The sequence below is a fragment of the Oncorhynchus masou genome, chromosome 6 (genome assembly GCF_036934945.1).
Source record: "Oncorhynchus masou masou isolate Uvic2021 chromosome 6, UVic_Omas_1.1, whole genome shotgun sequence".
Classification (NCBI taxonomy): domain Eukaryota; kingdom Metazoa; phylum Chordata; class Actinopteri; order Salmoniformes; family Salmonidae; genus Oncorhynchus; species Oncorhynchus masou.
This window is the reverse complement of record NC_088217.1, coordinates 23,289,890-23,312,885: the sequence shown is the minus strand read 5'-3', so window position 1 is coordinate 23,312,885 and position 22,996 is coordinate 23,289,890. Positions and strand designations below refer to the sequence as shown.

General features: G+C 45.9%; 1 protein-coding gene across 2 annotated transcripts; it reads left to right on the top strand.

The window, feature by feature from the left end:
* Positions 1-701: 701 nt before the first annotated feature.
* On the top strand, positions 702-12,288 carry prelp (proline/arginine-rich end leucine-rich repeat protein). Of its 2 annotated transcripts, none has more exons than XM_064967975.1 (7): positions 702-795; positions 7,801-8,236; positions 9,854-10,039; positions 10,198-10,355; positions 10,554-10,750; positions 10,996-11,074; positions 11,442-12,288. In XM_064967975.1, exons 2-7 carry the CDS (start codon positions 7,805-7,807, stop codon positions 11,530-11,532), a joined length of 1,143 nt encoding a protein of 380 aa, XP_064824047.1. In that variant the 5' UTR covers positions 702-795; positions 7,801-7,804; the 3' UTR covers positions 11,533-12,288. The 2 variants fall into 2 exon arrangements, with proteins under 2 accessions (XP_064824047.1, XP_064824046.1); XM_064967974.1 differs by having other exon boundaries at positions 710-882.
* The last annotated feature ends 10,708 nt before the right edge of the window (positions 12,289-22,996 follow it).

The following is a 22,996-nucleotide window of genomic DNA, read 5'->3' as shown; positions in this document are numbered from 1 at the left end:
TTGTGGAAGGCTACTTGAAATGTTTGACCCAAGTTAAACAATTTTACAGGCAATGCTACCAAATACTAATTGAGTAAACTTCTGACCCACTGGGAATGTGATGAAAGAAATAAAAGCTGAAATAAATCATTCTCTCTACTATTATTCTGACATTTCACATTCTTAAAGTGGTGATCCTAACTGACCTAAAAGTTGGAATGTTTACTAGGATTAAATGTTAGGAATTGTGAAAAACTGAGTTTAAATGTGTTTGGCTAAGGTGTCTACAAAATTCCGACTTCAACTGTAAATTAAAAACGACTTAACAAACACACATGCACACGCACAGAGAATGGTGAGAAAACATCCTCCAACACTGGAGATTGTAACACTTTTTTGGATAGTCTACAAACAAACTATCTAGTAACCCTAGCACTAACCATATCCTTTACCCTTTACCTAACTCTTATTCTAAACATAACCTTGCTTATCAACAGATCATTTGTGGATAGTATGACCATCTGTAGAGCAACTACAGATGGAATATCCGGACTATCCAAGTAGTAAAGTGTGACCGAGATTAATTGTTGATCTCTGCTGTGGAGGGGCAGAGAGTGTGAGTGGGGAGGGGAGGGGAGGGGAGGGAGGAGAGGGAAGGGGAGGGGAGGGGAGGAAGTGGAGGAGAGGGGAGGGGAGGGGAGGAAGTGGAGGAGAGTGGGAAACACTATGACTTTCAGAGGGAAAAATAGCCAGGGAACCAACCCAATAGGAGGCTTGTCCACTAAGAAGGAGAGAGGGAGGGAGAGGAAGAGAGAGGTAAGGGTAAGAGAAGGGTAAGAGAGACAGAGAGCAGAGAGACAGAAAACTTTCAACTTGATAAAAGAGGGCAGGTACCATTGACAGGTAAGACAATATTTGTTGTTTCTTTCCTCCAGGGGGGATGCTATTAGATGTGACACGCTCGATAACAGCATGTAAACAGAGCAAGACCAGGAGAGAGTGTGTGTCTTACAGTGTGTGAGGTGTATGTGGGACGAGGAGTGTGTGTTTGTGTGTGCGTGTCTTGGCAGAGAGGCAGATGTGAACAGAGCCTGACAGTGTGTGTTTCTATAGACATGCTTAATGAGAGTGGTACTGTCCTCTCCTCCCAAAGCGAGTTGCTTCTGCTAAAGTTCTCTCACAAAGCAGATTCTAGAACCCTGCTGCTCTGCGACATTCAGACAAATAGCGACACACCTATCCATTTCGTTCAGCTAAACATGCTGCTTTCTTGTTGCAAGTTGATGGAAGGGTAGTACTGGGTGGCAAAAAGACTGAACTGAAAGTGAAGTTATTTTTCACAGTCAGACTTAGGAAAACATTGCTTTGCGGTGTTTGGCTATATCACGCTACCCTCTACAGCTCTAAGCTTTAAATCAGATAGGGCTTGACAACTGTCCAGGTGTCTGTCAAGACGTCTGTCTGTCTGCTAGGATTGGTAGGTCACAAATATATACAGATTTTTGATGATCAATGTCTTTGAAAAGAGAGGAGAAGCTTTCTGAAATTTCCAGAATCATCTCAGGAATGTTCATTCCTTCATAATGGTCTGTGGTCTGGACTGGTTCTATTGAATTGGACATCTGTGTTTTTACACAGCAATAAAACTGTCAATTGAATTTATTATTGTCAAAAAATGTCCCTTCATGGGAAACATTGTTAAAACGGATCATTGTTGATCATACAGCATTATCTGTTGTCTAACACATGCTATAAAATATCTATATCATTCTGCCAAAACAAAGTTTCTTATTTGACATTTGATGATATTTCCTTTAGAATGTGGGTCATCCAGGAGTTTAGACAACCAGGCTATATATCTGCCTGCCATCTCAACCAGGCTTAACAGTGCAGACAGTCCAATGATTTTCCTTGCTTGTCTGCAGACCCTCTTCTGTCTGTCTCGGTATTTTCCAAATGGTGTTTCATAGCCAAGCGTTCTTGGGCTGGAGCTATAGCCTGTAAGGTAAACCAGTAAGGTTGACGTGTTACCAGTCACATTTCTGCCTAGAAGTTATAGCTCCCCTTAATAGAGTTGCCAACCCTTTTCTCTAGTGGAGCAGAAAAGATATTCCGGGAGATGTAAGCAACAATGGAAAAGTGAATAAAGTTGAAGGATTCTTATCATGGTTCCAGGATTGATCTTGGAGCAACTCTTACTCAGATGTGCTGAAGCCTGAGTATTACGGGTGTTATCTATCTACATACTTTATATATATATATATATATGCAGTACCAGTCAAAAGTTTGAACACACCTACTCTTTCAAGGATTTTTCTTCATTTTTACTATTTTCTACATTGTAGAATAATAGTGAAGACATCAAAACTATGAAATAACACATGTGGAATCAATGTAGTAACCAAAAAAGTGTTAAACAAATCAAAATATGTTTTATACTTCAGATTCTTCAAAGTAGCCACCATTTGCCTTGATGGCACTTTGCACACCCTTGGTATTCTCTCAACCAGCTTCAGGAGGTAGTCACCTGGAATGCTTTTCCAACAGTCCTGAAGGAGTTCCCACATACACTCAATTGAGTTGAGGTCGGGTGATTGATGCAGCACTCCATCACTCTCCTTCTTGGTCAAGTAGCTCTTACACTGCCTGGAAGTATTTTTGGGTCATTGTCCTCTTGAAAAACAAATGATAGTCCTACTAGGCGCAAACCAGATGGGATGGTGTATCGCTGCAGGGTGATTCACTTTGGGAACCACACATGTGGAGATCATCCATTCACATACTTTGCGTCTCACAAAGACACAGCGATTGGAAGCAAAAATCTAACATTTGGACTCATCAGACCAAAGGACAGATTTCCACCGGTCTAATGTCCGTGTTTCTTTGCCAAAGCAAGTCTTGTTTTCTTATTGCTGTCCTTTAGTAGTAGTTTCTTTGCAGCAGTTCAACCATGAAGACCTGATTCATGCAATCTCCTCTGAACAGTTGATGTTGAGATGTGTCTGTTACTTGAACTCTGAAGCATTTATTTGGGCTGCAATCTGAGGTGCAGTTAATACCAATGTCTGGTAACTCAAATGAACTTATCCTCTGCAGCAGAGGTAACTCTGGGTCTTCCTTTCTTGTGGCAGTCCTCATGAGAACCAGTTTCATCATAGTTCTTGATGATTTTTGCGACTGCACTTGAAGAAACTTTAAAAGTTATTGAAGTTTTCCGGATTGACTGACCTTAAATGTGTTAAAGTAATTTCTCTTTGTTTATTTGAGCTGTTCTTTCCATAATATGGACTTGGTATTTTACCAAATAGGGCTATCTTCTGTATACCAACCCTACCTTGTCACAATACAACCTATTGGCTCAAACGCATTAAGAAGGAAAGAAATTCCACAAAGTTACTTTTAACAGGGCACAACTCTTAATTGAAATACATTCCAGGTGACTACCTCATGAACCTGATTGAGAGAATGCCAAGAGTGTTCAAAGCTGTCATCAAGGCAAAGGGTGGCTACTTTGAAGAATCTGAAATATAAAACATATTTTGATTTTGTTTAACACTTTTTTGGTTACTACATGATTCCATATGTGTTATTTTCATAGTTTTGATGTCCTCACTATTATTCTACAATGTAGAACATAGTAAAAAAAAAAAACGTGGAATGAGTAGTTGTGTCCAAACTTTTGACTGGTACTATATATATATATCTATCATATATATATATATATATATATATATATCTATAGCTGTGACTATAGTATAGATGTGCAGAACTCTGTCATCTCTCTCTTGTGTCTACCAACGGCCCTAACTCTCTGTCCTGATGTTGTAACGTCTGATTATAGCTGTTGGAGTTCTGGACTACTGAGAGAGGAAAAGTGAAATCACACTCTGGGCTGAGTGGCATTGCCAGGAACACGATTAGTTTAGGAGGAAGGGAAGTTCAGAACTGTTTATCCTGGCCTGGACAGACTCTGGCTGGGAGAATAGTTTTGCAAAATGACTCTCAGCTATTTATCAGGCTCAACAGAAGGCTTTCTCACAACAAACAAAGGACAGAAAAACACAGTCAATCCCACACTGTTGTAAGATGCTGATCCATAACACCTTGTATTTTTGTGAGTCGTCACTTGTTGTATCTTGGGGACTCTGTCAATTACTAACTAATGACCAACAACTGGTTTGATGTGGTCTCCTGTATGCTAGGTTGTAAGATTGCCAGAGTGAGAGAGACCAAGGGAAAAGAGAGGAAGACAGAGAGAGAGATGGAGAGAGAGACTTATGGTCCCCTGTTGGGCTGGGCATCTCAGAACTCTGGCCCCTCTGACCCCCTCGTTAGGATCCACTCACATTGGACCAAGAGCTGTATTCAACCTGCATCTCAGAAGTTCAGCTTTACAGCGTGATTGAAAGGCAATATTCCCGCTTTAAGCTCCCTATTAAAACTCACCCTTCACCTCTCTCTCTCTCTCCCTCTCTCTCTCCCCCTTCTCTCTCTCTCGCTCTCCCCCTTTTCTCTCTCTCTCTCTCTAACTCTCTCTCTCTCCCCCTTCTCTCTCTCTCTCCCTCTCTCTCTCCCCCTTCTCTCTCTCTCTCTCTCCCCCCTTCTCTCTCCCCCTTCTCTCTCTCTCCCTCTCTCTCTCTCTCCCCATTCTCTCTCTCTCTCTCTCTCTCTCTCTCTCTCTCTTATTTTTAACAGCTGTAAAGGAAAAGCTAGTGCTTCACCCAGTCATTAATGAGAACCATGTCTGTGTGCTTCGCCTGCACAGGTCACTGCTCTCAACTCAGCCTTTATATAAGCAGATTACCAAACCCCTGCAGAAGGCTAGAGGAAAACATTTACTGTAGTGGCTGCTAGCAAGTAATCCACTTTAAACTGTGATCACTTTTAATGTTTAATAACGCAATCATAACTCCTATTCAAACTGCATCATAAACTATTTAGAAACAAAGTCATGCCAAATAAAGGGGCATATATATTTACCAAATGACACATTTCCCATAACCCTTTTGCCACAATCTCTTTTTCCTCCCTCCCACTCTCTGTCTCTGTCTCGGTTTCTCTCTGTCTTTGGGTCTCGGTCTCGGTTTCTCTCTGTCTCTGTCTCTCTGTCTCGGTCTCGGTTTCTCTCTGTCTCTGGGTCTCAGTCTCGGTTTCTCTCTGTCTCTGGGTCTCGGTCTCGGTTTCTCTCTGTCTCTGTCTCTCTGTCTCGGTCTCGGTTTCTCTCTGTCTCTGGGTCTCTGTCTCTCTGTCTCTCTGTGTCTGGGTCTCTGTCTCTTGGTCTCGGTTTCTCTCTGTCTCTGTCTCTGGGTCTCTGTCTCTCTGTCTCTGGGTCTCTGTCTCTCTGTCTCTGGGTCTCTATCTCTCTGTCCCTGGGTCTCTGTCTCTATCTCTGGGTCTCTGTCTCTCTGTCTCTCTGTCTCTCTGTCTCTGGGTCTCTGTCTCTCGGTCTCGGTTTCTCTCTGTCTCTGTCTCTGGGTCTCTGTCTCTCTGTCTCTGGGTCTCTGACTCTCTGTCTCTGTCTCTCTATCTCTCTGTCCCTGGGTCTCTGTCTCTCTCTCTTGTTCTCTGTCTCTCTGTCTCTGGGTCTCTGTCTCTGGGTCTCTGTCTCTCTGTCTCTGGGTCTCTGTCTCTCTGTCTCTGGGTCTCTGTCTCTCTGTCTCTGGGTCTCTATCTCTCTGTCCCTGGGTCTCTGTCTCTCTCTCTTGGTCTCTGTCTCTCTGTCTCTCTGTCTCTGGGTCTCTGTCTCTCGGTCTCGGTTTCTCTCTGTCTCTGTCTCTGGGTCTCTGTCTCTCTGTCTCTAGGTCTCTATCTCTCTGTCCCTGGGTCTCTGTCTCTCTCTCTGGGTCTCTATCTCTCTGTCTCTGGGTCTCTGTCTCTCTGTCTCTGTCTCTGGGTCTCTGTCTCTCTGTCTCTGGGTCTCTGTCTCTGGGTCTCTGTCTCTCTGTCTCTGGGTCTCTATCTCTCTGTCCCTGGGTCTCTGTCTCTCTGTCTCTGTCTCTGGGTCTCTATCTCTCTGTCCCTGGGTCTCTGTCTCTGGGTCTCTGTCTGTCTTTCTGTCTCTGTCTCTCTGTCGCTCTGTCTTTGTCTTTGTCTCTGTCTCTCTGTCTCTATCTCTCTGTCTCTATGTCTGTCTCTGGGTCTCTGTCTCTCGGTCTCTCTGTCTCTCTGTCTCTGGGTCTCTGGGTCTCTGTCTCTGTCTCTGGTTCATTGTCTGTCTTTCTGTCTCTATCTCTCTGTCGCTCTGTCTTTGTCTTTGTCTTTGTCTCTGTCTCTCTGTCTCTATCTCTCTGTCACTCTGTCTCTGTCACTCTGTCTCTGTCACTCTGTCTCTCTGTCTCTGGGTCTGTGTCTCGCTGTCTCTGGGTCTCTGTCTGTCTTTCTGTCTCTATCTCTCTGTCGCTCTGTCTTTGTCTTTGTCTCTGTCTCTCGGTCACTCTGTCTCTGTCTCTCTGTCTCTGTCACTCTGTCTCTATCTCTCTGTCGCTCTGTCTCTGTCTGTCTCTCTGTCAATTCAATTAATTTTAAAGTGGCTTTATTGCCATGGGAAACATGTGTTTACATTGCCAAAACAACAATGACAAAAACCAACAAAGGGAATTAAACAACACAAAGACAGAAACAATCAGACATTAACAGTAAACAGTACTACACAAGCAAAAGGTTTCAAGAGAGTACCATGGGAGGGGGGTGTCGCACATTTTGCTGCTGGGATTCTTTGTGGGTTTATGTAATTTGAGGGAAATATGTGTCTCATATGGTTGTACATTTGACAGGGGGGTAGAAAGTGCAGCTTGGTTTTCAACTAAGTTTATGGTCAGTGGTCACATATCTTGTCTGCTCTTGAGAGCCTGGTCTTCCAATGGCAGCCACTCTCAACAGCAAGGCTATGCTCACTGAGTCTGTAAATAGTCAAGGCTTTCCTTCCTTTTGGGTCAGTCCCAGTGGTCAGGTATTCTGCCACTGTGTACTCTCTGTTAAGGGCAAGGTAGCATTCCAATTTGGTCAGGTTTTTTGGTTGATTCTTTCCAATCTGTCAAGTAGTTCTCTGTTAGTTTTTTCATACTTTGGTTGGGGCAAATTTTATGTCTGTTAACAGAGCCACATAACCATCTGGCTGAGGGGACTCTTCTCTAGGTGCATCTCTCTGTAGGTTAAGGCTTTGTGATGGAACGTTTGGGCATCGCTTTCCTTCAAGTGGTTGTGGAATTTAACAGTTATTTTCTGGATTTGGATAATTCACGGGTATAGTCCTAATTCTGCTCTGCATACGTTATTTGTGTTATGCATTGACGATATTTTTGCCGAATTCTGCATGCGGAGTCTCAATTGGGTGTTTTTCCCATTTTGTGAATTCTTGGTTGGTGAATGGACCCCAGGGCTCACCACCATAGAAGGCAATTCCTCCACCACTTCTCTCTCCGTCCTAAGGCCACCAAGTGGGTTCTATAACTGAGTGGAGTATTTTAAGCCAGATCCTAATTGGGATGTCAAATTGTATGTTTCTTTTGATGGCAGAGAAGGCCCTTCTTGCCTTGTCTCTGTCTGTCTCTCTCTCTCTCTCTCTCTCTCTCTCTCTCTCTCTATCTCTCTGTCTCTCTCTCCCATCTCTCTGTCTCTCTCTCTCGCTCTCTCTCTCTCCATCTCTCTGTCTCTCTCTCTCTCCATCTCTCTGTCTCTCTCTCTCTCCATCTCTCTGTCTCTCTCTCTCTCTCCATCTCTCTGTCTCTCTCTCTCTCCATCTCTCTCTCTCTCTCCATCTCTCTGTCTCTCTCTCAATTCAATTCAATCTCTTTTTCCTCCACCCCTTCTCTCTCCATACAGGACAATGAAGGCAGCTGTGGGACTCTACTCTGCCCTGGTGCTCTGTCTCCTGATGGGGGCAGTGTTCTCCCAGAGACCGAGACCTAAAAAACCTCCAAAGCCTCCTAAGGCCACCAAGCGGCCCTCTTTCAAGCCTAGCCTGCCCCCTGATGAACTGGAACCCCAGGAGCCCACAGACTTCCCCCCTCCCATCCTTGGCCCCCCCTCCATGTTCCTTGACTGCCCCCGCGAGTGTTTCTGTCCCCCCTCCTTCCCCAACGCCCTCTATTGTGAGAACCGGAACCTCCGTACGGTCCCTGTGATCCCGTCGAGAGTCCACTACCTTTACCTACAGAACAACTACATCTCTGTGGTAACAGCGGAACCCTTCAACAACGCCACAGAGCTGCGATGGGTTAACATGGCCAACAATCGCATAAGAAAAGTAGACAAGCAGGTGGGAGCTTTTTTCTATTTATTTATTTCATTTATTTATTTAGTCATGCATTCACTGATTTTCATAATTCCATCTTTCTTTCTTTTTTCTCGCTATTTGCCTGTCTCTCTTTCTCCCTCTCTCTGTCTCCCTCCCTCTCTCTCTCGCGCACTCTCCCTCTCTCCATCTCTCTCTGTCTCTCCCTCTCTCTTTCTCTCCCTCTCTCTTTCTCTCTCTGTCTCTCGCTCTCTTCCTCTGTTTCTGTGTTTCTCTCTCTCTCTCTCTCTCTCTCACTGTCTGTCTCTCTCTATCTCTCTCTCTCTCACTGTCTGTCTCTCTGTATCTCTGTCTGTCTCTCTGTCTACGTCACTGTCTCGTTCTGTCTCTCTCAATTCAGTTCAATTCAATTCAAGGGCTTTATTGGCATGGGAGACATGTGGTAACATTGCCAAAGCAAGTGAGGTAGATAATATATAAAGTGAATATATAAAGTGAAATAAACAATAAAAATGAACAGTAAACATTACACATTCAGAAGTTTCAAAACAATAAAGACATTACAAATGTCATATTATATATATACAGTGTTTTAACTATGTACAAATGGTTAAAGGACACAAGATAAAATAAATAAGCATAAATATGGGTTGTATTTACAATGGTGTTTGTTCTTCACTGGTTGCCCTTTTCTCGTGGCAACAGGTCACGAATCTTGCTGCTGTGATGGCACACTGTGGAATTGCACCCAGTAGATATGGGAGTTTATCAACATTGGATTTGTTTTCGAATTCTTTGTGGATCTGTGTAATCTGAGGGAAATATGTCTCACTGATATCGTCATACATTGGGCAGGAGGTTAGGAAGTGCAGCTCAGTTTCCACCTCATTTTGTGGGCAGTGAGCACATAGCCTGTCTTCTCTTGAGTGCCATGTCTGCCTACGGCGGCCTTTCTCAATAGCAAGGCTATGCTCACTGAGTCAGTATATAGTCAAAGCTTTCCTTAATTTTGGGTCAGACACAGTGGTCAGGTATTCTGCCGCTGTGTACTCTCTGTGTAGGGCCAAACAGCATTCTAGTTTGCTCTGTTTTTTTTGGTAATTCTTTCCAATGTGTCAAGTAATTATCTTTTTGTTTTCTCATGATTTGGTTGGGTCTAATTGTGCTGCTGTCCTGGGGTTTTGTAGGGTGTGTTTGTGTTTGTGAACAGAGCCCCAGGACCAGCTTGCTTAGGGGACTCTTCTCCAGGTCCATCTCTCTGTAGGTGATGGCTTTGTTATGGAAGGTTTGGGAATCGCTTCCTTTGAGGTGGTTATAGAATTTAACGGCTCTTTTCTGGATTTTGATAATTAGTGGGTATCGGCCTAATTCTGCTCTGCATGCATTATTTGGTGTTCTACGTTATACACAGAGGATATTTTTGCAGAATTGTGCGTGCAGAGTCTCAATTTGGTGTTTGTCCCATTTTGTGAAGTCTTGGTTGGTGAGCGGACCCCAGATCTCACAACCATAAAGGGCAATGGGCTCTATGACTGATTCAAGTATTTTTAGCCAAATCCTAATTGGTATGTTGAAATGTATGTTCCTTTTGATGGCATAGAATGCCCTTCTAGCCTCTCTCTCTGTCTCTCTGTGTCCCAGGTGTTTGAGAAGGTACCTGGTCTGTTGTTTCTCTACATGGAGAGGAACCAGCTGAAGGAGGTGCCTGATGACCTGCCAGCTGGGTTGGAGCAGCTCATTCTCAGCCACAACCAGATCTCCAAGATCCCCTCTGGAGCCTTCGGCAAGATGGAGCACCTTGCTCTGCTCGACCTGCACCACAACAAGGTACACACACACATAAGAATGTACAAACATACACACGCATTTATGCATGCACACACACACACACATTTATGCATGCATTTATGCATGCGTACACAAATGCACTCACTCCCATGCTCACTCAATGCTAATTCTCCATGTGTATTCTCTATTGTGTTAAGTTGAGTGACAGTGATGTGGGGAAGAACACTTTTAAAGACATGAAGAACCTGGTTCAGCTGAACTTGGCCCACAACATCCTGAAGAAGATGCCAGCTAACATTCCCAACGGCATCACACAACTATTCCTGGACAGGAACAACATCGAGGACATCCCTAAGTAATGACACATGCATGCACACACAATGCAGGTATGCACACGTACGCACACACACATTATCTATTGGCCGAAACATTGGTGTGAGATCCAGTAAAGCACACAGGAATGACAGTGTTCTGAACTCTCTATCCTCTAAGCACTGGGAAAATACTGCATCATCCCACTATTTACACTAACCCACTTGTCTTCCCAATGCAGGGACTACTTCCAAGGCTTCTCCAACCTGGCGTTTGTGAGACTCAACTTCAACCAGCTAAGTGATAAGGGAGTACCTAAGGCTGTGTTCAACGTTTCCACCCTGCTAGACCTTCACCTGGCCCACAACCAGCTCACCTCCGTCCCCCTGTTCAACCCCCAGCTGGAGCAACTGCACCTCAACCACAACAGCATTGAGAGTGAGTAGCCTAACATAAGGCCATAATAGGTCTGTAGCATGACCACAACACAACCACATCACAACTATAACAGCATTGAGAATGATTAACATGCAATGGAGATGCAAACATTAGTAACATAACCACGACAGCATTGATTAACCTGTGTGTGTGTGTGTGTGTGTGTGTGTGTGTGTGTGTGTGTGTGTGTGTGTGTGTGTGTGTGTGTGTGTGTGTGTGTGTGTCCGTGCGTGTTCATATGTCAGGTATTAACGGGACCCAGCTTTGTCCATTCAGTCTGTCCTCTGAGAGTCTGACTGATGAGGCTCTGATGCCCAGACTCAGGTAATATAAATATTCATAACACAATAGGTACGATAAATGGATTGATTTATTGATTTGTCTCTTTGTTTGATTGATAGTTATTTGGATTGATTGATTGAAACGTTTGTTTGATTGATAGATAGTTGGTTTGTTTGATTGATTGATTGATTGATTGTTTGTTTGATTGTTTGTTTGATTGATTGATAGTTGTTTGATAGTTTGTTTGATTGATTGATTGATAGTTTGTTTGATTGATTGATTGATCATTTTTTGATTGTTTGGTTGAAAGTTTGATTGATAGTTTGGTTGATTGATTGATTGTTTGTTTGGTTGATTGATTGATATTTTGATTGATAGTTTGTATGATTGATTGATTGATACCCAACAGGTACCTGCGTCTGGATGGGAACCACCTGAGCCCTCCTGTCCCTCTGGATGTCATCATGTGTTTCAGACACCTCAAGTCTATTGTCATCTAGAGTCAGGCCTGGACATCACAGCATCACAGCATCACAGCATCACACACACACAGCATCACACACACACACACACACACACACACACACACACACACACACACTCACACACACACACACACACACACACACACACACACACACACACACACACACACACACACACACACACACACACACACTAGTATTTTAGATGGGTGAAATGATGCCAGATAACCTGAGTGAAATGATAACTGTACGGCTTTGACAACTTCAGGAATATTTCACAGCTGAAAGATTTTAAAACATTAAAACAAATATTTATAAAACTAGGTATTTGGTGCATGGATGTATCTGCAGTTCCAGTAAGATAGGAGTTGTTTCGTCTGTAAGTTGTGTTTCTAATATTAAGGTAAATAAGTACCGTAGAATAATGGAACAAGTGGCAGAGGAAAAATAAAGGTACATTGACTGACATGCTACAAATATAGTGTAGTTACAATTAGGGTATGATTAGTCTTTGCACATTATGAATGTACTGTAACACTACATCTGGGGTAGGAAAGAAGCATGGTAATGGTTTACAGGGGCCAATACACAGATATGGCATTTGGTGAATGAAAAACAGGTTAAAAACGTGACTACCATGTAGTTTAAAATGTCCTTGGTGTATCTGTGTTTTTGAGGTACTTTCGATAGAAGTAATTGTATCCCTTTGTTTTGTATGAAGCAGTTATGTAAAATAAAATAAATAAAATGTGCTCTTGGGCTAATCATGAATCCTTTCCAAGCCACATCATTCCTATCCTTCTGAGTGTGTTCACTGTCCCCTTCTGAAAGCACAGTCTCCACTACCTCCTCATGAACATTAACCTATTATCACTGTCATCCTTGTTCCTGGCAACACATTCTTGGTATAATGTCTGGAAAACCCAGAATATGACTGCTGCTGTTATAGGGAGGCAGGGAGAGAGCCAGCGAGAGAGCCAGCGAGAGAGGCAGGGAGAGAGCCAGCGAGAGAGCCAGCGAGAGAGCCAGCGAGAGATTCAGGGAGAGAGCCAGGGAGAGATTCAGGGAGAGAGCCAGGGATAGAGCCAGCGAGAGAGCCAGCGAGAGAGCCAGCGAGAGAGCCAGCGAGAGATTCAGGGAGAGAGCCAGGGAGAGAGCCAGCGAGAGATTCAGGGAGAGAGCCAGGGAGAGAGCCAGCGAGAGAGCCAGCGAGTGAGCCAGCGAGAGAGCCAGCGAGAGAGCCAGGGAGAGAGCCAGCGAGAGATTCAGGGAGAGAGCCAGGGGGAGAGCCAGGGAGAGAGCCAGCGAGTGAGCCAGGGAGAGAGCCAGCGAGAGAGCCAGGGAGAGAGCCAGCGAGAGATTCAGGGAGAGAGCCAGCGAGAGAGCCAGGGAGAGAGCCAGGGAGAGAGCCAGCGAGAGATTCAGGGAGAGAGCCAGGGAGAGAGCCAGGGAGAGAGCCAGCGAGAGAGCCAGCGAGAGAGCCAGCGAGAGAGCCAGCGAGAGAGCCGGGAGAGAGCCAGCGAGAGAGCCGGGAGAGAGCCAGCGAGAGAGCCAGGGAGAGAGCCAGCGAGAGAGCCAGGGAGAGAGCCAGCGAGAGAGCCAGGGAGAGAGCCAGCGAGAGAGGCAGGGAGAGCCAGCGAGAGAGCCGGGGAGAGAGCCAGCGAGAGAGCCAGGGAGAGAGCCAGCGAGAGAGCCGGGGAGAGAGCCAGGGAGAGAGCCAGCGAGAGAGCCAGGGAGAGAGCCAGCGAGAGAGCCGGGGAGAGAGCCAGGGAGAGAGGCAGGGAGAGAGCATGTTGTGCTGCATGTTAGAGACAGACAATTTGCCATGTGAAGTGAATTATTATCTCCTTATCCGCCAGTCTGTCTGTCGAACCATACTGTATGTACAGAATATATAAACAGACACACACATGTATGTGCATACACGCACACACACAGGAGAATGAGTCAGTTTTCTGGGTGAGGAACAACCAATTGGTGAATATCCCTGTGGGTGGTGCTTTATGCTACTCATCCATGGGCTTATCAACACTAAAGATAACAATTATATAATTAATATAACATTCATTTCTGAGAAACAATAACAACACTAGGTACTCTGTCTTGGAATTTGAAAGGCCTAAATTGTCCTGTCAAATGTTACAACTGTATTGATATACTATAGCAATGCTCCAAGAAACACATCTGCTCCATAAGGACCTTGGCATCCCGTAATCCGAGCTGTCAAGTTATACATTTTAAATTTGTTCACAGTCTATTTAACAAGGAGGAAACATTTTACAATGAAATTGGACCCATCTCCAGGCTGTTCAGTGTCCACTAAATGATGTGGTAGTGCCCTGCAGTTAAATGCTTCTGGGACAAAGAAACTTTTTTTTGAGAAGTGCATGAATGTAAATATATTCAAACGCATTCTTAAATGGGAGAAGTTTGGAAGCACCAAGGCTGTTCCTACAGCTGGCTGCCCGGCCAAACTGATCAATCGGGAAGAAGGGCCTTGGTCAGGGGGGTGACCAAGAACCCGATGGTCACTCTAACAGAGCTCCAGATATTCTCTGTGGAGATGGGAGAACCTTCCAGAAGGACAATCATCTCTGCAGCACTCCACAAATCAGGCCTTTATGGTAGAGGAGCCAGACAGAAGCCACTCCTCAGTAAAAGGCACATGACAGCCCGCTTGGAGAGTCACCAAAAGGACTCTCAAACCATGAGAAACAAGATTCTCTGGTCAGATGAAACCAAGATTGAACTCTTTGGCCTGAATGTGTCATGTCTGGAGGAAACCTGGCACCATACTTATGGTGAGGCATGGTGGTGGCAACATCATGCTTCTGAATGTTTTTCAGCAGCAGGGACTGGGAGACTAGTCAGGATCGAGGGAAAGGTGAACGGAGCAAAGTACTGAGAGATCCTTGATGAAAACCTGCTCCAGAGGGCTCAGGACCTCAGACTGGGGCGAAGGTTCACCTTCCAACAGGACAACGACCCTAAGCACACAGCCAAGACAACGCAGGAGTGGCTTCGGGACAAGTCTCTGAATGTCCTACAGTGGCCAAGCCAGATCCCGGACTTGAACCCAATTTAACATCTCTAGAGGGACCTGAAAATTGCTGTGCAGCGACGCTCCCCATCCAACCTGACAGAGCTTGGGAGAATCAGCAGAGAAGAATGGGAGAAACTCCCCAAATACAGGTGTGCAAAGCTTTAGCGTCATACCCAAGAAGACTCGAGGCTGTAATCTCTGCCAAAGGTTCTTCAATAATGTGCCGAGTAAAGGGTCTGAATACTTATGGAAATGTGAAAACTTAGGGTGACACTTTATTCCATTGTTTTTTGTTTATAAATTAGCAAAAATTTCTAAAAAACGTTTTTGCTTTCTCATTATGGGGTATTGTGTGTAGGTTAATTTTTTTTGTATTTAATAGATTTTAGAATAAGTCTGTAAAAACCAAACAAATGTGTAAAAAGTCAAGAGGTCTGAATACTTTCCGAAGGCACTGTAATTGTTAACAACTGGGGAATTTCTCCGGCTAAAAATAAAAGGAATGGAGCTCAGCACAGGCAAAATGGATGGAGACATGGGATTGTGGGAATGAGATGGGAGTTGGGGCTGGAGTCTCACTTCTTTTTGTTTTTTTCCCATTACATACTACATCTATTATTATTTTTTATTATCATAATGATCAATACTTTGTATGTATGTAAAACATTTTCCATGTTTTTTATTTTTGAGTGGAAGCTCACAGGTGAATATGAACTATTACCACCCTCCCTCCTAAAATTACAACAAAAACTAAAATGATTGGTCCCAAAAAGAGAAGAACACATGTATGCAGTCATGAGAAGTTCAGTCTACATCTGAAAAACAAAGGAAGGAAGAATGAGTCCTTGCTGAGGATGCACATGTGTCTCATATGTAGAAATATTTCACATTCATACCGCACTGTTCATTGTGCTGAAACGGGTGTACTTTCACAGGTCAAAATGACTGCAGAAAATGACCGCTTCTCCACAAGCTGTCTTGGCCATCCCTGCTTACCTGGATCCTTGTGATTAGTCATCTAAAAGGTGAAACTACAGCACAAGGAAAGGAGAAACAGATCATTTCCAAATGTAAACCTCCACCCACCTATTCAGATAAACATAAACTCACACCTATCCACGTACTGAGTGAATGAGATGACGTCCCTCAAGACTAAGGTCTAACCTCTCTCCTCATGACACGCCAGCGAAAATAAACTGATCATCCTTTGTTACTCGACAGTTGACGTAGATGCTTTCTTTCTTCTCTCTTGTTGTGCCATAGCTATGATCTTTTGCCAAGTTCTATATACTTCTATAAAATTCCAAAACATACCAGCTAATCCAGCATGAGTCCTGGAAATAACACGTTTTACAACAGTAACTGTAAGCGTCTCGTTCACTCCAGGAATCCTGTAAAGCTTGGCCTTAGGGCTTAAATACCATCAGCCCAACAGCCCAACCTTATTTGTGTCTTGAACTATGAGATCAGAGTCTGCTGCCAGGAAGTGGTTTAGTGAGGAAGACTCTTTTAGGGACACATTACGGTAAACCTATTTCTGGACTGAAAAGCACTTTCAATGGAGTAAATGAATGAAAGCATCATAAACCTTCATGTTCATGTCACAGTGACACTGTCAAATAAAGTAGAACCAAAGTGCATTAGAGTCCAGGAGTAGTCTTAATTCATCTGGGTTCTGCAGAACTGGCCTAGAGAGTTCTAATCATAAGTTTTCAATCTCACCCAGCTGCAATGGGCTACAATACCCTGAGGGGCCTAACAGCTTATATTCAAGGGAACTGAAACTCACTCCCATAAACACAGTAATGCTGACCTCTTATGGTTAGAACATGTATTACATCAATGAAAAAGGAAAGAAAAACAGCACACCCTCAAAGTGAGGTGCTGACTAATTGAAGACGAACTATGCAATTAAAAAAGAATGTTTCACATTCATTTTGGTAACACTTTACTTGACACCCAGCATCATAACACGTTATGACACAGTCATAACCATGTCATACAATGTCGTAACAGCTGATATGACTTGTCATAAACTGTCATAATATGGTCTTAATATTGTCATGACACATATATTTACACCTGTTGTGACATATATTGCATTACTTTATGGCTGGTTATGACACCCACATAAGAGTGACAAAACATGCCCTTGTGTCAGTAGTGAGTCAAAATGAGGATGTCTTGTCCTGCTCCTGAAATCTGCTCCTGCATTCATCATTCAGCAACAGAGCATTGAGGTAGGTGCATGTCTGACATCAATGCGTGCACAATTACAATTACAATTTAATATGGTCTATTTCAGGAAATGTTATATTGTTACAATAACTAGGAGTGGTGGGTGGAATCAGGCGCAGATTAAGCCCTAAGGCAGGGTTCAGTCGTTTTGTCAAATTTATTCCCCAGCGCAACAAAAACGGTTACGCCAACACACAGGGCTTTTATAAGTTGCCAGTCCAAACAATAGGACAGAAATGGTCCGGTGAATAAGGATATGAACAAAATAACACCATCCAACACAGAGTAACAAAAAACAAGCCCGCACAAATAACCAGCGGGCCTAGTGCCCTTAAATAACCTACAAACAAACCCTAATACGAAACAGGTGTACCCAATTACCCAATAACGTGACATATATAACATAAACATACTGTTGATAGGTAGTTTATGGTGTCATGGAATGTTTTGCCTTGTGTGGTACGTGTTGTGGGTTTTGACAAGCTTATGTACACTACCTTTCAAAAGTTTGGGGTCACTTAGAAATGTCCTTGTTTTTGAAAGAAAAGCACATTTTTTTTTTGTCCATTAAAATAACATCAAATTGATCAGAAATACAGTGTAAACATTGTTAATGTTGGAAATGACTATTGTAGCTGGAAACCAAAGATTTTTTTATGGAATATCTACATATGCGTACAGAGGCCCATTATCAGCAACCATCACTCCTGTGTTCCAATGGCACATTGTGTTAGCTAATCCAAGTTGATCATTTTAAAAGGCTAATTGATCATTAGAAAACACTTTTGCAATTATGTTATCACAGCTGAAATCTGTTGTCCTGATTAAAGAAGCAATAGAACTGGCCTTCTTTAGACTAGTTGAGTATCTGGAGCATCAACATTTGTGGGTTTGATTACAGGCTCCAAATTGCCAGAAACAAAGTACTTTCTTCTGAAACTTGTCAGTCTATTCTTGTTCTGAGAAATGAAGGCTATTCCATGCGAGAAAATGCCAAGAAACTGAAGATCTCGTACAACGCTGTGTACTACACCCTTCACAGAACAGCGCAAACTGGCTGTAACCAGAATAAAAAGAGTGGGAGGCCCCGATGCACAACTGAGCAAGAGGACAAGTACATTAAAGTGTCTAGTTTGAGAAACAGGCGCCTCACAAGTCCTCAACTGGCAGCTTCATTAAATAGTACCCGCAAAACACCAGTCAACAGTGAAGAGGCGATTCCGGGATGCTGGCCTTCTAGGCAGAGTTTCAAAGAAAAAGCCATTGGAAGACAGGAGTGATGGTTGCTGATAATGGGCCTCTGTATGCCTATGTAGATATTCCATTCCATGACTACAATAGTCATTTACAACATTAACAATGTCTACACTGTATTAATTATCAATTTGATGTTATTTTAATGGACAAAAATATGCTTTTCTTTCAAAACAAGGACATTTCTAAGTGAGCCCAAACTTTGGAATGGTAGTGTAGGTGTCATAACCAGCCATAAAATAACTCAATATATTTCACAACAGGTCTGAATATATGTGTCATGACGGTGTTATGACCATATTATGACAGTTTATGACAGGTTATGTCAGCTGGTATGACTGTTATGACACTGGGTGTCAAGTAAAGTGTCACCCTTAGTTTTCCTTGAATGTGGATTTATGAGGGGATGATAGCTAATGAGCCAAACCGGCAAAGAGAGATGAGTCTGCAACTTTATTTTTTCTTTGCACATGTATTACACAATGTTCTGCCCTACATTTCCTAGAGGAGTGCTGAGTCACTTCTTAGAGAGGTTAGAGAGGAAGTACTTTTTTCTGTTAATGCAGTATATTCTGGTTCCACTGTGTGCTTTGATTTCCTGGACCTGCAGCCTGCTTCCTATATGCTTCTTCTCATCCCACATAGCTGAGCAGCTGATGGATTCCCATAAGCACCTGTCTGGTGGGAGAACACGTCGAGAGCTTCAGGCAGAAAGGTGTGACATCATACAGAGAGCTCTGCTGGGGGTGGATGGAGATTCCGTACATATTCATGTCACAAGATGACGAGATGACAATCATTCAACAAAAACATTTTCAGTTCACGGAGGAAAGAGATGCTGCTGGGAAATATTCTGAAAATACAGCAGAGATGGAGCCAGAGCTTTCTAGACCCAGCCTCAGCCTCAGCCCCAGCCCCAGCCTCAGCCTCAGCCCCAGCCCCAGCCCCAGCCTCAGTCCCAGCTCCAGCCCCAGCCCCAGCCCCAGCCCCAGTCCCAGCTCCAGCCTCAGCCTCAGTCCCAGCCTCAGCCTCAGTCCCAGCCCCAGCCCCAACCCCAGCCCCAGCTCCAGCCTCAGTCCCAGCCTCAGCCCCAGCCCCAGCCCCAGCCTCAGCCCCAGCCCCAGCCTCAGCCCCAGTCTCAGCCCCAGTCCCAGCCTCAGCCCCAGCCCCAGCCTCAGCCCCAGCCTCAGTCCCAGCCTCAGCCCCAGCCCCAGCCTCAGCCTCAGCCCCAGCCCCAGCCCCAGCCTCAGTCCCAGCTCCAGCCTCAGTCCCAGCCTCAGCCTCAGCCCCAGCCCCAGCCCCAGCCTCCCCCAGCCCCAGCCCCAGCCCCAGCCTCAGCCTCAGCCCCAGCCCCAGCCTCAGTCCCAGCTCCAGCCCCAGCCCCAGCCCCAGCCCCAGCCTCAGTCCCAGCCTCAGTCCCAGCCTCAGCCTCAGTCCCCAGCCCCAGCCCCAGCTCCAGCCCAGTCCCAGCCTCAGTCCCAGCCCCAGCCCCAGCCTCAGCCCCAGCCTCATCCCCAGCCTCAGCCCCAGCCCCAGCCTCAGTCCCAGCCCCAGCCTCAGCCCCAGCCCCAGCCCCAGCCCCAGCCCCAGTCCCAGCCTCAGCCCCAGCCCCAGCCTCAGCCCCAGCCTCAGCCCCATTCTCAGCCTCAGCCTCATACCCAGCCCCAGCCCCAGCCCCAGCCCCAGCCTCAGCCCCAGCCCCAGCCTCAGCCCCAGCCCCAGCCTCAGCTCCAGCCTCAGCCCCAGCCTCAGCCCCAGCCCCAGCCCCAGCCCAGCCTCAGCCTCAGCCCCAGCCCCAGCCCCAGTCCCAGCCCCAGTCCCAGCCCTCAGCCCCAGTCCCAGCCCCAGCCTCAGCCTCAGCCTCAGCCCCAGCCCCAGCCCCAGCCTCAGCCCCAGCCCCAGCCTCAGCCTCAGCCTCAGCCCCAGCCCCAGCCCCAGCCTCAGCCCCAGCCCCAGCCTCAGCCTCAGTCCCAGTCCCAGCCTCAGTCCCAGCCCCAGTCCCAGCCCCAGCCCCAGTCCCAGCCTCAGTCCCAGCCCTCAGCCTCAGCCTCAGCCCCAGCCCCAGCCCCAGCCCCAGTCCCAGCCCCAGCCTCAGCCTCAGCCTCAGCCCAGCCCCAGCCCCAGCCCCAGCCTCAGCCCCAGCCCCAGCCTCAGCCTCAGCCTCCCCCAGCCCCAGCCCCAGCCTCAGCCTCAGCCTCAGCCCCAGTCCCAGCCCCAGTCCCAGCCCCAGCCCCAGTCCCAGCCTCCCCAGCCCCAGTCAGCCCCAGCCTCAGCCTCAGCCCCAGCCCCAGCCCCAGCCCCAGCCCCAGCCCCAGCCCCAGCCTCAGCCTCAGCCTCAGCCTCAGCCCCAGCCCCAGCCCCAGCCTCAGTCCCAGCCCCAGCCCCAGCCTCAGCCTCAGCCTCAGCCCCAGCCCCAGCCCCAGCCTCAGTCCCAGCCCCAGCCCCAGTCCCAGCCTCAGCCTCAGCCCCAGCCCCAGCCCCAGCCTCAGTCCCAGCCCCAGCCCCAGTCCCAGCCTCAGTCCCAGCCCCAGTCCCAGCCCCAGCCTCAGCCTCAGCCTCAGCCCCAGCCCCAGCCCCAGCCCCAGCCCCAGCCCCAGCCTCAGCCTCAGCCTCAGCCTCAGCCTCAGCCCCAGCCCCAGCCCCAGCCTCAGTCCCAGCCCCAGCCTCAGCCCAGCCCCAGCCCCAGCCTCAGCCTCAGCCTCAGCCCCAGCCCCAGCTCAAGCCTCAGCCTGAGTTCCAGCCTCACACCCAGACCCTTGGCCTTCTTGGAAGGTCAAAGAAAGTTACGGAAGCACCTCACTGTGGTAGTGTATTGTTGTGTTCTCCATGGAAAGTTACTGTAAACAGAGGTGAAATTGGGGTGGAAAAGCAAGGAACGGAATTCTCAAAGGGAAATTATTTTGACAGAAATGTACAGTGGTTAGTGGTTAAGGCCTGCAATATAGTAATAATGTGTATGCTTATATTTGTCCTAGTTCACACATGTAAAAGTGTGTTTTTTCATATCCCAACTCACCATGAGACACCGTTGGAGAGTGGAGTCACATCCAGGGTCAGCCATTATCAACGGCGAACCTGGAGCAATTAGGGTTAAGTGCCTTGCTCAAGGTCACATCGAGAGATTGTTCACCTTGTTGGCTCAGGGATTCAAACTTGAGACGTTTTGGTTACTATCCCAATGCTCTAACCGCTAGGCTACAGGCTGTCCATATACAGGCTGTCCATATACAGTGGGGCAAAATAGTATTTAGTCAGCCACCAATTGTGCAAGTTCTCCCACTTAAAAATATGAGAAAGGCCTGTAATTTTCATCATAGGTACACTTCAATTATGTCAGACAAAATGACAAAAAAATCCAGATAATCACATTGTAGGATTTTTAATGAATTTATTTGCAAATTATGGTGGAAAATAAGTTTTTGGTCACCTACAAACAAGCAAGATTTCTGGCTCTCACAGACCTGTAACTTCTTCTCTCCTCTGTCCTCCAATCGTTACCTGTATTAATGGCACATGTTTGAACTTGTTATCAGTATAAAAGACACCTGTCCACAACCTCAAACAGTCACACTTCAAACTCCACTATGGCCAAGACCAAAGAGCTGTCAAAGGACACCAAAAACAAAATTGTAGACCTGCACCAGACTGGGAGGACTGAATATGCAATAGGTAAGCAGCTTGGTTTGCAGAAATCAACTGTGGGAGCAATTATTAGGAAATGGAAGACATACAAGACCACTGATAATCTCCCTCGATCTGGGGCTCCACGCAAGATCTCACCCCGTGGGGTCAAAATGATCACAAGAACGGTAGGCAAAAATCTCAAAACCACACGGGGGGACCTAGTGAATGACCCGCAGAGAGCTGGGACCAAAGTAACAAAGCCTACCATTAGTAACACACTACGCCGCCAGGGACTCAAATCCTGCAGTGCCAGATGTGTCCCCCTGCTTAAGCCAGTACATGTCCAGGCCCGTATGAAGTTTGCTAGAGAGCATTTGGATGATCCAGATGAAGATTGGGAGAAAATCATATGGTCAGATGAAACCAAAATATAACTTTTTGGTAAAAACTCAACTCGTCGTGTTTGGAGGACAAAGAATGCTGCGTTGCATCCAAAGAACACCATACCTACTGTGAAGCATGGGGGTGGAAATATCATGCTTTGGGGCTGTTTTTCTGCAAAGGGACCATGACCACTGATCCATGTAAAGGAAAGAATGAATGGGGCCATGTATCGTGAGATTTTGAGTGAAAACCTCCTTCCATCAGCAAGGGCATTGAAGATGAAACGTGGCTGGGTCTTTCAGCATGACAATGATCCCAAACACACCGCCCGGGCAACGAAGGAGTGGCTTCGTAAGAAGCATTTCAAGGTCCTGGAGTGGCCTAGCCAGTCTCCAGATCTCAACCCCAATAGAAAATCTTTGGAGGGAGTTGAAAGTCTGTGTTGCCCAGCAACAGCCCCAAAACATCACTGCTCTAGAGGAGATCTGCATGGAGGAATGGGCCAAAATATCAGCAACAGTGTGTGAAAACCTTGTGAAGAATTACAGAAAACGTTTGACCTCTGTCATTGCCAACAAAGGGTATATAACAAAGTATTGAGATAAACTTTTGTTATTGATCAAATACTTATTTTCCACCATAATTTGCAAATAAATTCATTAAAAATCCTACAATGTGATTTTCTGGACTTTGTCTGTCATGGTTGAAGTGTACCTATGATGAAAATTACAGGCCTCTCTCATCTTTTTAAGTGGGAGAACTTGCACAATTGGTGGCTGACTAAATACTTTTTTGCCCCACTGTATATCGTTAACTGTCAAGGATATGTTACGCAAGCCTTGATATTAAATCCCAGAACTGTCATCAGTTCCTTCCTTCCTCTTCATTAAAATTACTCATGTAGAGATGAGCTGTTATTCCTTCCTATGCTGCTGT

Bases quoted from the DNA above. Each gene is read 5' to 3' on its own strand.
- prelp (XM_064967975.1), top strand. From the start codon at position 7,805: ATGAAGGCAGCTGTGGGACTCTACTCTGCCCTGGTGCTCTGTCTCCTG. The intron at 10,751-10,995 runs GTGAGTAGCCTA...TTCATATGTCAG, and splicing joins CAACCACAACAGCATTGAGA to GTATTAACGGGACCCAGCTT. The intron at 11,075-11,441 runs GTAATATAAATA...GATACCCAACAG, and splicing joins GCTCTGATGCCCAGACTCAG to GTACCTGCGTCTGGATGGGA.